A 16,548-nucleotide genomic window follows, 5' to 3' on the forward strand; every position below is an offset into this window, starting at 1 on the left:
TTACGATTGTATTTATAGAAGCTATTTACCCCCACCACTCGTCCTCATATAGCCACGCCCCTAACTCTCAAATGTTATACCTATTCGATTTTGGGCCAATTGACACCATCGCATATATGTGTTACCATAGAATATATAATACTACAAGTACAGAAGGCCCACTGCTTTGATGTTCACGAAATGCCGCCTTTTTAAATGCCTACAAAATCTAACAAAGAAACGAGCCGCACGTGCGCAGCGTCGGACGATAGGGTTGCCTATTGATTAAAACGAATTAATACTCGGATAAAAATAAATATACTATTATATTCAAGTCTTGGGTAGATAGGTACTTTCTAGGTATATATACAGTACCTATCTATTATATTATTGTTTAAGTCCCAACATCACAAGCCTTATTGAAATTTTCCGTGGGACTTAATCAATAGTAAGTCTGTGTAAGATTGTCCTATTTTATTCGTGATATCCATTTAACTAAGCTTTATTAGCCATTCCACACGCGGACATCGCATATGAACCTTAAGAAAGACTCGCGACATAAAGTAACAATAGAAATTGCGAACGTGCGTTCCGCGGGAACGCGCGCCACTCCTGATTACTTGTACTTGTAGCGCGACGATAGAATCGCGGAAGTGAGCCGCCCCTGGTGTTACAGAAATACAGGCTAATCCCACTATCATAAAAAAAAGTTACTGAACTTATTAGTTTTATGGCGAAGGTTAGGCCATTAGGGTATTGTAGTAAAACTCCAGGTTGTATGTACAGAAGGGAATGAATTTTTATTTACAAAACGCTTGTTTATATACAATTTTGAATCAAGAGAGAAAGAGATAATATTTACATGAAAGAAAGAGATAGAAAAGGGTATCCCGCGCATGCGCGCAGGGAACGGTGCGCCGGCGCGCCAGTGGCGCCTCTGCGCATGCGTGACAGATCGTGGGTCGCGAATAAAATAAAACCGATTGACCTCCGGGCGCGAGGATAGCCACACGGACCACCAACAGTCGCTCGGACGCTCCTCCTGCTCTGCTCTCTGCCATCCTCGCTGAAATTTTCTAAGAAAATTGCTGCGGGATCGCGCCTGGCCTCCGGCCTGAGGGGAAGCCCAGCACCCATAGAAACCTCGCCAATCGCCCTAGCCGACGGACTTCAATCTAGGTCTTACCTGGAGAGAGGTCTGAAAGCTAGGCGCTGAGCGGCGAAAATGCGTCGCGACGGATCCGCCCCCTGAACCCGACTGCGCACGATGCCCCAACACGCGCCGAGGCGCCCCCCCGGCCCCCCGGGTAGGGTGGGTACCTTGAGAAACGTGTTCCGCCATCTACCCGCACGAGGTGCATCGAAAACCGCGACCCCCCCCGACCAGCCGGTTGAGGTGGGTAGGCCGCAACGCGGATTTTTCGATGTACCGACAGAAAAACCACCACTTCAAGAACCCGCCTCTGGCTCCCCGGAGCCGAGGCCTGACGTCACATCGACCCCGAACACCTCTACGACCCCGCGGGAAGTCCCTTTCCGGCCTCCCCCGTGCAGTCACCAGGATCGTGATCGTATCCTGGCCGACAGCCCGGGCAAAGCCGGGTCCCTGCCCGTGTCGCCTATAACGGCACGCGCAAGGGATATGATCCATAGGCTCAAGGGATACTTCCGCGGCGAGGAAGTGGAGCTCCGGCCAGAAGACCACGAGGCCCTTCGCAAAGCGGAGGCCAACCCCGAGTCCAGTATCGCCAAAGCGCTGGAACTACTGGGCAAACCACCAGCCCCAACCAAGCAGCCGCCGTCGTTCACGGATATCATCCGGAGCATCGGCCCCCCACCGTTTATCGCGCCATATAAGGAGGAAGACGCCACGGACCGGCCCGGGGCCCCCATCCCGGGCCTCCCAACCAAGCAGCCGCCGTCGTTCACGGAGATCATCCGGAGCATCGGCCCCCCACCGTATATCGCGCCGTATAAGGAGGAAGACATCACGGACCGGCCAGTGGCCCCCTTCCTGGGGGCCGCGGCCACCACCCCGCCTGGACCCGACAGCACGCCCAACGCCGCAGCCGCCCCTGCGGCTCCCAGGCCCGCGATCGTGCCCACGGCCCCGCAACCCCTGCCGCAGGCGAGCGGTGACTCAGTCGCCGCCCCAACGCACCCCGAGGCCCTCAAGCCCAGGACCCCGACCGCCGCCACAACACACACCAGCAGCCCCGCGTCCGCCGCAGCGCCCGCTGTGGCAAACGGACAGCAGGCCGCACCCCCCGCGGCCCCCAGCACCCGCAGAACACGCAAGCCGAGCGCTGGCCCCCGCAAGGGCGCCAAACGCGCTCCTACTTGCTCAAGGCGCCCCCACAGGGCACCATGGAACCCGCCAACCCAGCGCCCACCGCAGTCTCCCCGACCGGCCCCGGACCACCGGCCGGCCACTGCCCCCGCCGGCAGTCCGCCGCGCCGCTACACGCGCGCCCGCCGGACGAACGCCGCCACCGCTGCCAGCCCTCACGAGCCGACAGCCCAGGACGACGAGCAGGGTACCTCGTCGCCCCCGACAACCCACGCAAGCCTAGAGGACACCAGCCACCCCACAAGGACGACGGAAATGGAGCACCCATCGCCCCCACTACGCCGCTGACAGGCCACCTGACAGCCGCAGACTGGCCACCAACACCAACGGCGGCCAGTACAAGAAGCCACGCCTAGAAGGCACCCGCTCCACCCACTGAGCTTGCGTCAGGCCTGTCCCGGTCAGACGGGCTAGACGCAATCTCGCAGAAGCCACAGCTCTCAACGAGGGCAATGAAAAGACCCGCCCACTGTCGTGGGCGGCGGCAAAAACCGCCAAAAATCCAAAACCAAGGATGGGAAGGCCACCGATGACCTCATCTGAGGCACATCGATGAAGACTCGTTCGTTCCGGGCGCGAATCCTTTTCGCCGCCGGCTGCCGTGGAGTGCGCATCGCGTCGTCGCGCGCCGTGCCTCGCTCCGCTGCGTGTTTCTCCGCTGAAGATGAAGACACGACGAGGATGCTGCAGGCTCCGATGAATGTCTTGTCCTTGTCAGGACGATGATAAACTGTCCTTTTCAGGGCAATCCAAAAAATGCTCTTCTCAGAGCAACTTCAAAACTGTTCTTCTCAGAGCAAACTTCAATGTTTCACAATCGATAACTAACATCACTGTTCTTGTCAGAACAGTACTGTTTCAAGGACTGCACTACACATGTCAATCTATGTATATGTATATTATGTGTATCCCCACAGTTTTATTATAGTTTTGAAGGAAGTTTCTTGTTTTCAACTTCCGATGCAAAACCGACGGAGTGTTATATAATAATAACTTTTAGGCTTGACAAGTCTGTCTGCCTACCTGTGGCAATGAATAACTATTAATAATAACTAAATTATGCAACTTTCCCTTTTTATCTCGCCCAATAGCATCGCGTTATCGCTGCAAGCTACGCCCCCACCCGTTATCAACAGTGGAGGTAATCTGCGCTTGCACATTCTTCTGATAACAAAATAATAATAAGAAGCTACCTGCCAAATATCAAAGTAATTGCACTAATACTTATAAAATACCCGCGCATATATAATACTCAAAAGATATACCAAATAATCGCTCCTAAAGGAAAAAAAAGTGCGTCCCCCCCTCTAACTTTTGAACCATATGTTTAAAAAATATGAAAAAAATCACAAAAGTAGAACTTTATAAAGAATTTCTAGGAAAATTGTTTTGAACTTGATATTTAGGTTCATTATTCTAAGTAGATATTTCCATTGAAAGTAGTATTTTGATAAAGATTCGCATGACAACTATCTCGATCAAATCCCAAATATCGTCACTACTTTGAAAAAATCTAGTATCTCACGCTGCTCCTCAAAGTTAAAACGCAGTAAGCCTATATGCATTCCATACATACTTACTACAATTTTCTTTTCATTGACAGACGAAGATACAAGTTTTTTTAAAAGTAGTGGCGATATGTGCCATTTTAACGTTTTGAGGTACTTATATTCTAATTGTTTTGATTTTAATTGTCATCTAAGGGACTATCTACACACAGGCGAGGCGACGCACGTCGTAAGACGCGGAACGGACGCCAGCGACGCGCCGCCCGAGTGTAATTTAAAAAAAACCGCGTCTTACGACGTGCGTCGCCTGAGTGTGGGTTGCCGCTTATGGGTCGGTAAGGACAGGAGTTGGATAAATTACAAAAATAATAAAAGCATTTACCTGTTTTAAAATTTTTTTAATAGCAAGATTCACAATTAACATACCTCACATAATTATGTATCTGGGGGCACGGGAGTGTACTGAACTGTACCCTATTATTTAGGAAACTATTACCTACCCTAAATGATTCCCTCCAAACAAACAGTCAGCTAGTTTAGTCTTAATGTTAAAATAAACCTTATAATATTTAAATAAAACAATACAAGGGCCGTCCATGTCACACTATTTATATGAGCGATAGGGATGCACTGATGCGATAAATTTTATCGAACTAAATAGTGAAGAACTAAACAGGTGAAGATTTAAGAGATTGAATCAAAAAAATATGTAAATGAAACATAGTTTATTCACTAAATAATAAAATCATCCTTAACTATTAACTTTACATCCTATACTAATTACAACTTAAAAATAAAGCGAGACGATGTCTTCTTCCGTCGCCCAAAAGTCGAACTGACTCAAGGAGACCCGTGCACCTGCAGTTGCATCTATAGTACCAAAATTGGCCACCTCAGCCAGGTTTTCATTCTTCGCACTTGGCTCCACAATGCTGCAGTATACTGGAGACGGCGCAGAATCCAAAGATGAACATCCAACGCCTTCGGGGAAATGTGGTGAAAGATGTTCCTCCACACAAGCCAACGGGAAAGCATAGGACTCTTCTTGGCGTGTCTGTAGCTGGGATTGCTGGGAACCCGTGTCCGGTGCAGAAGCGCGCCGAACTAGTCGTGGCAGCACTCGCTGACATGTCGAAACCGGCACAGGCTCCTGAGATGGACTTGTCGAGACCCGCTTGCTGGGAGGACTCGGCCAGCCACAATCAGCAACTTTTCTCTTCGTTGGACATGTCCTCTTAGGCTCTGTTTCCGTCGGAAAACAGTACTCCAACATTTCTACTGTGGAAGAAAAAAACATGAGAACAATGCTAAGTGAAAACACTAAGTTTAGTAAACTATTTCATTAGCGGGGCAACTTACTTTCAGATTCCAGGTCCTCATTGGCTTTCCGCAGTCTCTCAGCGTCCCAGTATTTGTCGCGCTTCATCGACTTTTGTAGAAGCGTCGAGACCTCCGCTAGCAGGTCCGGAACAGACAACTGAAACAAACACAAGAATTATTAGAAAATCAAAAATACAAAAAAAAAATAAGACAACAAAAAACAAATAGACACTTACAGTACTCTGCACACCGTCCTCTTTCGCCAAATTTTCTAGAGCTTCGTTCATAGCAGCTCTTCTCTCCTTCTCATACGACGCATTGAGAGCTCGTTTTTCATACTGTAACAAATATAGAAAATCACATTAAGTATAATATATACACATATTAATAAAGATTAAAAATAAAATAGTGAAAACTTACTAAAGTAAGAGAAACTCGACCTCTTCCTGCGGGTCTTCCCCGCTTACGGGGCACTGTGTTACGCGTTTGAATTATATCAGAAGACATTTTTCAAAGAAATTGAACTATCGATTATGATCTGCAACTGAAACTGTCTGTCTGACACGTCAGAGAGAAATGTGTGCAAATTTATGATTACGATTGTATTTATAGAAGCTATTTACCCCCACCACTCGTCCTCATATAGCCACGCCCCTAACTCTCAAATGTTATACCTATTCGATTTTGGGCCAATTGACACCATCGCATATATGTGTTACCATAGAATATATAATACTACAAGTACAGAAGGCCCACTGCTTTGATGTTCACGAAATGCCGCCTTTTTAAATGCCTACAAAATCTAACAAAGAAACGAGCCGCACGTGCGCAGCGTCGGACGATAGGGTTGCCTATTGATTAAAACGAATTAATACTCGGATAAAAATAAATATACTATTGTAGAGGGTGAAAATCCGAAGAGGGGTGGGGCGTGCGCGTGAGCGAAGGAAAAGGCGGCGTGTAGCAGTCTTAGGCGTTTATTCAGCCAACACTATGCTAAAATTGCTAAATACCTATTCTATCGAGGTTCCAAAGGCCGTACAGCGTCCTTGAGGACAACCGACGAGCGCAAAGGGGAGCGTGGTAGACGTAATCAAATGGCTTTACAAAGGTCCCAAACGGTACACTATGTGTGCGCAATTGACTCCTAGCTAATTCTCAAATAAAACATTGTTCAGTACATGAGGTCGTTATCCCAGGAAAAATCTTAATAGCGACAACTAACTTTGAAATGCGCCACAGCACAGCGACATCTATTGAGCTTTGTGTGTAACAGACAAGTTGATCTTAGTACTAACATTGTTGTTTGTTTTTTACATGTTTGTTTACTTATTTACAATCTTTACATTTACTAATTACTTCAGTAAAATATACAAGTTACGGGAACCGTGTTCCATGTTTTAAATATTTAAACACCGAAGTTCAATATCACAATATTGGTACCCGTGGCGCCATCTGTTGACGGACGGCCAAACTAACAATTTTGAGGAATTTTATCTAAGAGGTACGTATTGACATGATTACTATAAAATTCTAGGCACCCGTTAACACATGTTGCACTAGGTTTTAGAATTTTAAGAGTACGGGAACACTTAAATATTTGCTAAGTTCACTCGGAAAACCAGTACCGGTGGCGCCATCTAGTAGCGGCCCGTTAAACTAAGCTTGTTTGCACTGAGTTTATACGTTTTGGTAAATGTTCGCGTTACAGTCTCCCCCTCTGGAACTGCAGTCGACCCGGCGCAGTGACAGGAAAGTCGACGTTGAGTTGTAGTCAGTGTGGGAGCACGTCCGCGTTCATTTCCGGTTGCTGGTACAGGGGTAGTCTCTGGGTCTCCCCCTCTTCCATAAGACTGTAGGTGCGTTCCGTAGTGTTTAGCTACTGCACACTTCGGGCAACTGCTCCTAACAACGCCTGGCGTACCGCACCCATAACAAGTGTTGACGGGCGGTGGCGGAGACGGCGCTGGCGCTGCTGTCGCGGTTGTCGCAGTACAGGTAGTGGTTGTGGCTGGTAGCAGCACTTCAACTTTCACCGCTTCTCGAGCGGTCGCTTGTAGAGGCAAAGTACGTATTGCGTCATTGAGACGTTTGAAACACGTAGCTACTGTCAGGAACGGTTGCAAGCAGGCTGGATCCCGTTTTCCGACGAAGAAGAAAGTTGCCTTCGCGAAGGAGCTATGCTTAACCGGCAGCGGAGCAGGACGTACAGCGCTGGTGATCGCCTCCAATAGCTGCTGGAACTGTCCTTCTGACATGTTAACAGCCATTTCTACACGTTGTTCCCGCAAAATCTTCGCTCTTCGTGTCTCGATAGTCATCAACCTCGTGACGTCACAGCACGGCCTCGAGTTGGGCGCCAGATGTAGAGGATGAAAATCCGTAGAGGGGTGGGGCGTGCGCGTGAGCGAAGGAAAAGGCGGCGTGTAGCAGTCTTAGGCGTTTATTCAGCCAACACTATGCTAAAATTGCTAAATACCTATTCTATCGAGGTTCCAAAGGCCGTACAGCGTCCTTGAGGACAACCGACGAGCGCAAAGGGGAGCGTGGTAGACGTAATCAAATGGCTTTACAAAGGTCCCAAACGGTACACTATGTGTGCGCAATTGACTCCTAGCTAATTCACAAATAAAACATTGTTCAGTACATGAGGTCGTTATCCCAGGAAAAATCTTAATAGCGACAACTAACTTTGAAATGCGCCACAGCACAGCGACATCTATTGAGCTTTGTGTGTAACAGACAAGTTGATCTTAGTACTAACATTGTTGTTTGTTTTTTACATGTTTGTTTACTTATTTACAATCTTTACATTTACTAATTACTTCAGTAAAATATACAAGTTACGGGAACCGTGTTCCATGTTTTAAATATTTAAACACCGAAGTTCAATATCACAATATTGGTACCCGTGGCGCCATCTGTTGACGGACGGCCAAACTAACAATTTTGAGGAATTTTATCTAAGAGGTACGTATTGACATGATTACTATAAAATTCTAGGCACCCGTTAACACATGTTGCACTAGGTTTTAGAATTTTAAGAGTACGGGAACACTTAAATATTTGCTAAGTTCACTCGGAAAACCAGTACCGGTGGCGCCATCTAGTAGCGGCCCGTTAAACTAAGCTTGTTTGCACTGAGTTTATACGTTTTGGTAAATGTTCGCGTTACACTATTATATTCAAGTCTTGGGTAGATAGGTACTTTCTAGGTATATATACAGTACCTATCTATTATATTATTGTTTAAGTCCCAACATCACAAGCCTTATTGAAATTTTCCGTGGGACTTAATCAATAGTAAGTCTGTGTAAGATTATCCTATTTTATTCGTGATATCCATTTAACTAAGCTTTATTAGCCATTCCACACGCGGACATCGCATATGAACCTTAAGAAAGACTCGCGACATAAAGTAACAATAGAAATTGCGAACGTGCGTTCCGCGGGAACGCGCGCCACTCCTGATTACTTGTACTTGTAGCGCGACGATAGAATCGCGGAAGTGAGCCGCCCCTGGTGTTACAGAAATACAGGCTAATCCCACTATCATAAAAAAAGTTACTGAACTTATTAGTTTTATGGCGAAGGTTAGGCCATTAGGGTATTGTAGTAAAACTCCAGGTTGTATGTACAGAAGGGAATGAATTTTTACGAACGAACGAGTCTTCATCGATGTGCCTTATTAGGACATCGGTGGCCTTCCCATCCTTGGATTTGGATTTTCGGCGGTTTCTTCCGCCGCCCACGACAGTGGGCGGGTCTTTTCGCTGTCCTTGAAAAGGACTCAGGCGGCGTTAACCTTGTCAGGCCAGGGGTGGCCTGTCATGGCTTTTTGTTGTGTTTCTTCTTTTCTTCTTCTCCTACTATGGCTGGTACTCTTCTTCCGGCAACACCAGGCTCCTGGGGAGTGGGCGCTGCCGGCAGCGGTACTGGAATTCCGGCGGGCGAGCGTGTAGGGGCGCGATCCCTTGTAGGTGTGGGTGCCGGGATGTGTCAGCTCTCGCGAACATCTTCTTGGACATGCTGCTGATAAAGGCATCCAGGTTTTGCCATTGCACTCCCCGGATGATGTCTACGTTCCGCACGTAGCGGGGAGCTTTCACAATCAGGCGCAGGGTCACATTCTCCTGCGCACGCAGACGCTTCTTCTGGGAGTCTGATACTAGTGCGTACCAGGCAGGCGCTGCGTACGTCAGGCGGGACCGTATATAGGTCTTAGCTATCCCCAGCTTCGTGCGGCGGGGGAGGTTGCTCAGAAATATGGGCTTCAACTTGGCTCTGGCTGTTTTTGCTCGGCTGATGATTTCGTCTATGTGGGGCTTCATAGATAGGCGCCGGTCGATGCTAACTCCCAGATATTTTATCTTCGGCGCCCATGCTATGTTCTCTCCATTGAGTCGGAGACGTGGTGGCGGTTTGTTGGAGTCTCCAGTCAGTAGTGCCTGGGTCTTTCCCACGTTGATCGACAACCTCCACCTGGATAGCCAGTCGGGCAGTGCGTCGAGGGACCTCTGGATCTTCTTGGCCGCTTGCTTCGGGTTCATGGACGTGGCAAAGAGTGCCGCGTCGTCAGCATAGAGGCCCAGCATGACTCCTGGCTCGACTGGCAGGTCATCGGTGTAGAGGGCGTAGCAGGTCGGTGACAGTACGCTGCCCTGCGGAACTCCCGCGTGGATCGGGTGCTCCTCCGAGATAGCGTCCTCCACCGCTACTTGAAAGCGGCGGTTTGTCAAGAAGGAGGCCACCACCTTGACAATTCGCCTGGGTGCTTCGGTCTTCGACAGCTTGTAGGTAAGTCCCTCGTGCCACACTCTGTCGAAGGCCTTCTCCATGTCGAGGCATACGGCTGCGGTGAACTCCTTCTTGTTCCTGGCGTGAGTCATTGTGTGAATGACCCTGGTCAGCTGAAGCGTCGTGGAGTGCCCTTCCCGGAAGCCGAATTGTTCTGGGCGAGGCTCTACGTAGGGCTGGAGTTTTCCCAGTAAGAGTCTCTCGAACACTTTGGAGAGGGTGCTCAGCAGGGTGATCGGACGATAGCTCTCCGGTCTTCCTCTTTCCTTTCCAGGTTTTGGGAGCATTATGACCCGACCAAGTTTCCACGGGGTCGGGAAGTGGCCCGAGCGCATGATCCCGTTAAACAGGCGCGTCACCGCCACAACTGTGTGTTGCGACAGGTTTCTGAGCGCCGTGTTTGGGATCTCGTCGGGGCCCGGGGCTTTCTTGGGGTTGCAGCGGTGGAGAGCTCGCTGCACTTGGCCGGGGGTGAAGAAGACCGGGTTGTCTTCTGCTGCCAGCGGCTGCTGGAAGTATCTCTCCAAGTGTTCGTTGACCTCTGCGACGTGTTGGTGGTTGCTTGCTGGGTTAGGCTGGAACTGGCGGCTTAGGCATTCGGCGAAGATTTCCGCCCTATCTTCCGCCTTGTATTTTAGGTGCCCTTGGGAGTCCTTGAGTGGGCGAATCGGGTCTTGCGTCGCGCCGAGTTGACGGCATAGACGGTGAATGGAGGGAACATCACCGTCTATGGACGCAATGTGATCCTCCCAGCTCGTTGCTGCGTGGTCGCTTAGCTCGTTCTGAACTCTCTTCACCAGGGCGTTCAGTTCGGCTTTGAGTGTAGGGCATCTGGTCACCTGCCATCTTCTTCTCAGGACGTGTTTGCGCTTGATGAGGTCCAGCACCCTTTGAGGTAGGGGAGATATTCTCCTGCTTCGCCGGGTGGTGTGCGCTGCGGTGTTAAGTGCGTCCTGGATGCCGGTGGTGATTGCTATGGTTGCGGTTTCCACTTCTTCTGCTGAGGAGACTGCCATGGTCGGGGGTTTCCCCTCCAGGGCTTGGACGTAGGTCTCCCAGCAGATGCGGCGTCTTGGTCGTGAGCTGATTTTGATGGGGAGGTCCTCCAGTGTTAGCAGGATCGGGCGGTGGTCCGAAGGCAGGTCAGGAAGGGCCTCTTGACGGATGGTGGCCGTGATGTCCTTGTAGACCGCAAAGTCTATGATGTCGGCCCCGTGCGCGTCGTAGTGTGACGGTTCTTCGGGTCCAGACACCTCGAAGTTGTGGTCCACTGCTGCATTGTAGATGACACGGCCAGCGGAGCACTGCCTCGACGCGTGCCATGCCGTGTGCTTGGCGTTCCAGTCCCCCGCCAGGAGGATCGGCATTGGGGGACTTAGAAGCTTCAGCAGGTCTCGTTGGAGGTGACGCGGAGGGCCACCTGGTCTGTAGATAGCGTACAGTCGAAGATCGTGGCCCGTGACTCTAATGTCGACTCCCAGGGCGTAAAGGGAGTCGAGGGGCTGGAATTCCACCGGCTGGTGGATGATGGATCTCCGAACTAGTACTGCCAGTCCCCGGTACGCTTGGCCGTTCTGTGTCTCCTCCTCCTTTCGGTATACGGCGTAGCCTGGGATCTTCAGAGGGGCGTCAGCGCGCAGGAAGGTTTCGCTCAGCAGCATTACGTCCACGTTCTGCGCCGAGACGAAATGGCGTAAAAGTCCTATCTTGGACTTTAGCCCGTGCGCGTTCCAGTGTATCACGCGTAGGTGCGCAATTATGGCGATTTGGAGTTGGCGAGGGCATCTGTGAGCGCCTGTGCCACTTTCGCGAGCTGAGCCACTATTGCGGCGAGCTCGGGCATGGCGGTAGGCGGTGAGGTGGTGGTGGCCAGTGCAGGGGTTTGCTTGGCCTGCTGGGCTGGGCCTGGCTTGGCAGTGGGGGCTTCAGTCGGAGAAGTCTTCTTCTTCTTTTTTTTATTTTTCTGTTTTGTGGCAGCTGCTGTTGGTTGTGCTGCTGGTGCCCCCCTTTGGGCGGGGGGGTTGGCTGGGGCCATCAATGAGGATGGTGCTGTTTCTTCCACTGTGGTGGTAGGAACCGAAGCTCTGGTGGCGGGGCCCGGGCGTAGAGGGGCCAGGAGGGCAGTCTTCCCGGCCTTCCACATCCTGAAGGCCTTTTTGTAGGCTGGGCAGTTTCGGTGGTTGCCTGGGTGTGGGCCCCCGCAGTTTTTGCAGGTTGCCTTCTGGTCGCGGGGTCTGGTGCATTGGTTCGCCAGATGGGGCTCGGCGCAGCGGACGCAGGCGAGTTCTCGATGGCAGCCATGTGAGGAGTGGCCAAAGCCTTGGCAGTTGTGGCACTGAGGGGGCCCCTTCTTCCCCCTCCATGCCTCCACCTTGATCCCCTGGATGTGGAGAAGCTGAATGCTGAATGAATTTTTATTTACAAAACGCTTGTTTATATACAATTTTGAATCAAGAGAGAAAGAGATAATATTTACATGAAAGAAAGAGATAGAAAAGGGTATCCCGCGCATGCGCGCAAGGAACGGTGCGCCGGCGCGCCAGTGGCGCCTCTGCGCATGCGTGACAGATCGCGGGTCGCGAATAAAATAAAACCGATTGACCTCCGGGCGCGAATCCTTTCGCCGCCGGCTGCCGTGGAGTGCGCATCGCGTCGTCGCGCGCCGTGCCTCGCTCCGCTGCGTGTTTCTCCGCTGAAGATGAAGACACGACGAGGATGCTGCAGGCTCCGATGAATGTCTTGTCCTTGTCAGGACGATGATAAACTGTCCTTTTCAGGGCAATCCAAAAAATGCTCTTCTCAGAGCAAACTTCAATGTTTCACAATCGATAACTAACATCACTGTTCTTGTCAGAACAGTACTGTTTCAAGGACTGCACTACACATGTCAATCTATGTATATGTATATTATGTGTATCCCCACAGTTTTATTATAGTTTTGAAGGAAGTTTCTTGTTTTCAACTTCCGATGCAAAACCGACGGAGTGTTATATAATAATAACTTTTAGGTTTGACAAGTCTGTCTGCCTACCTGTGGCAATGAATAACTATTAATAATAACTAAATTATGCAACTTTCCCTTTTTATCTCGCCCAATAGCATCGCGTTATCGCTGCAAGCTACGCCCCCACCCGTTATCAACAGTGGAGGTAATCTGCGCTTGCACATTCTTCTGATAACAAAATAATAATAAGAAGCTACCTGCCAAATATCAAAGTAATTGCACTAATACTTATAAAATACCCGCACATATATAATACTCAAAAGATATACCAAATAATCGCTCCTAGAGGAAAAAAAGTGCGTCCCCCCTCTAAGTTTTGAACCATATGTTTAAAAAATATGAAAAAAATCACAAAAGTAGAACTTTATAAAGAATTTCTAGGAAAATTGTTTTGAACTTGATATTTAGGTTCATTATTCTAAGTAGATATTTCCATTCAAAGTAGTATTTTGATAAAGATTCGCATGACAACTATCTCGATCAAATCCCAAATATCGTCACTACTTTGAAAAAATCTAGTATCTCACGCTGCTCCTCAAAGTTAAAACGCAGTAAGTCTATATGCATTCCATACATACTTACTACAATTTTCTTTTCATTGACAGACGAAGATACAAGTTTTTTAAAAGTAGTGGCGATATGTGCCATTTTAACGTTTTGAGGTACTTATATTCTAATTGTTTTGATTTTAATTGTCATCTAAGGGACTATCTACACACAGGCGAGGCGACGCACGTCGTAAGACGCGGAACGGACGCCAGCGACGCGCCGCCCGAGTGTAATTTAAAAAAAACCGCGTCTTACGACGTGCGTCGCCTGAGTGTGGGTTGCCGCTTATGGGTCGGTAAGGACAGGAGTTGGATAAATTACAAAAATAATAAAAGCATTTACCTGTTTTAAAATTTTTTTAATAGCAAGATTCACAATTAACATACCTCACATAATTATGTATCTGGGGGCACGGGAGTGTACTGAACTGTACCCTATTATTTAGGAAACTATTACCTACCCTAAATGATTCCCTCCAAACAAACAGTCAGCTAGTTTAGTCTTAATGTTAAAATAAACCTTATAATATTTAAATAAAACCATACAAGGGCCGTCCATGTCACACTATTTATATGAGCGATAGGGATGCACTGATGCGATAAATTTTATCGAACTAAATAGTGAAGAACTAAACAGGTGAAGATTTAAGAGATTGAATCAAAAAAATATGTAAATGAAACATAGTTTATTCACTAAATAATAAAATCATCCTTAACTATTAACTTTACATCCTATACTAATTACAACTTAAAAATAAAGCGAGACGATGTCTTCTTCCGTCGCCCAAAAGTCGAACTGACTCAAGGAGACCCGTGCACCTGCAGTTGCATCTATAGTACCAAAATTGGCCACCTCAGCCAGGTTTTCATTCTTCGCACTTGGCTCCACAATGCTGCAGTATACTGGAGACGGCGCAGAATCCAAAGATGAACATCCAACGCCTTCGGGGAAATGTGGTGAAAGATGTTCCTCCACACAAGCCAACGGGAAAGCATAGGACTCTTCTTGGCGTGTCTGTAGCTGGGATTGCTGGGAACCCGTGTCCGGTGCAGAAGCGCGCCGAACTAGTCGTGGCAGCACTCGCTGACATGTCGAAACCGGCACAGGCTCCTGAGATGGACTTGTCGAGACCCGCTTGCTGGGAGGACTCGGCCAGCCACAATCAGCAACTTTTCTCTTCGTTGGACATGTCCTCTTAGGCTCTGTTTCCGTCGGAAAACAGTACTCCAACATTTCTACTGTGGAAGAAAAAAAACATGAGAACAATGCTAAGTGAAAACACTAAGTTTAGTAAACTATTTCATTAGCGGGGCAACTTACTTTCAGATTCCAGGTCCTCATTGGCTTTCCGCAGTCTCTCAGCGTCCCAGTATTTGTCGCGCTTCATCGACTTTTGTAGAAGCGTCGAGACCTCCGCTAGCAGGTCCGGAACAGACAACTGAAACAAACACAAGAATTATTAGAAAATCAAAAATACAAAAAAAAATAAGACAACAAAAAACAAATAGACACTTACAGTACTCTGCACACCGTCCTCTTTCGCCAAATTTTCTAGAGCTTCGTTCATAGCAGCTCTTCTCTCCTTCTCATACGACGCATTGAGAGCTCGTTTTTCATACTGTAACAAATATAGAAAATCACATTAAGTATAATATATACACATATTAATAAAGATTAAAAATAAAATAGTGAAAACTTACTAAAGTAAGAGAAACTCGACCTCTTCCTGCGGGTCTTCCCCGCTTACGGGGCACTGTGTTACGCGTTTGAATTATATCAGAAGACATTTTTCAAAGAAATTGAACTATCGATTATGATCTGCAACTGAAACTGTCTGTCTGACACGTCAGAGAGAAATGTGTGCAAATTGCATCGTGTATTTTCTGGTCGACCCCCTCCTGGGGGGAAGATCTTGGCCTTTCCATCTCACTTTGAGATTCTTGGCGGCGTTTTTTGCCGCCCGCTACTGCGGGCGCTTCTCTAGTTGCCTTCTAGGCGTGGCTTCTTCTTCTTCTGTGTGCAAATTTATGATTACGATTGTATTTATAGAAGCTATTTACCCCCACCACTCGTCCTCATATAGCCACGCCCCTAACTCTCAAATGTTATACCTATTCGATTTTGGGCCAATTGACACCATCGCATATATGTGTTACCATAGAATATATAATACTACAAGTACAGAAGGCCCACTGCTTTGATGTTCACGAAATGCCGCCTTTTTAAATGCCTACAAAATCTAACAAAGAAACGAGCCGCACGTGCGCAGCGTCGGACGATAGGGTTGCCTATTGATTAAAACGAATTAATACTCGGATAAAAATAAATATACTATTATATTCAAGTCTTGGGTAGATAGGTACTTTCTAGGTATATATACAGTACCTATCTATTATATTATTGTTTAAGTCCCAACATCACAAGCCTTATTGAAATTTTCCGTGGGACTTAATCAATAGTAAGTCTGTGTAAGATTGTCCTATTTTATTCGTGATATCCATTTAACTAAGCTTTATTAGCCATTCCACACGCGGACATCTCATATGAACCTTAAGAAAGACTCGCGACATAAAGTAACAATAGAAATTGCGAACGTGCGTTCCGCGGGAACGCGCGCCACTCCTGATTACTTGTACTTGTAGCGCGACGATAGAATCGCGGAAGTGAGCCGCCCCTGGTGTTACAGAAATACAGGCTAATCCCACTATCATAAAAAAAAGTTACTGAACTTATTAGTTTTATGGCGAAGGTTAGGCCATTAGGGTATTGTAGTAAAACTCCAGGTTGTATGTACAGAAGGGAATGAATTTTTATTTACAAAACGCTTGTTTATATACAATTTTGAATCAAGAGAGAAAGAGATAATATTTACATGAAAGAAAGAGATAGAAAAGGGTATCCCGCGCATGCGCGCAGGGAACGGTGCGCCGGCGCGCCAGTGGCGCCTCTGCGCATGCGTGACAGATCGCGGGTCGCGAATAAAATAAAACCGATTGACCTCCGGGCGCGAATCCTGAGGACAGCCCCCCGGATCCACTCGC

General features: G+C 48.0%; 1 protein-coding gene across 1 annotated transcript; it reads left to right on the plus strand.

Annotated features, from left to right (window-relative positions):
- Positions 1–1,246: 1,246 nt before the first annotated feature.
- Positions 1,247–2,617, plus strand: LOC125232766 (proline-rich extensin-like protein EPR1). Its single transcript, XM_048138537.1, has one exon. The coding sequence runs from the start codon at positions 1,247–1,249 to the stop codon at positions 2,615–2,617; it is 1,371 nt and encodes a 456-aa protein (XP_047994494.1).
- The last annotated feature ends 13,931 nt before the right edge of the window (positions 2,618–16,548 follow it).

Source organism: Leguminivora glycinivorella, chromosome 13 (assembly GCF_023078275.1).
Source record: "Leguminivora glycinivorella isolate SPB_JAAS2020 chromosome 13, LegGlyc_1.1, whole genome shotgun sequence".
Lineage (NCBI taxonomy): Eukaryota > Metazoa > Arthropoda > Insecta > Lepidoptera > Tortricidae > Leguminivora > Leguminivora glycinivorella.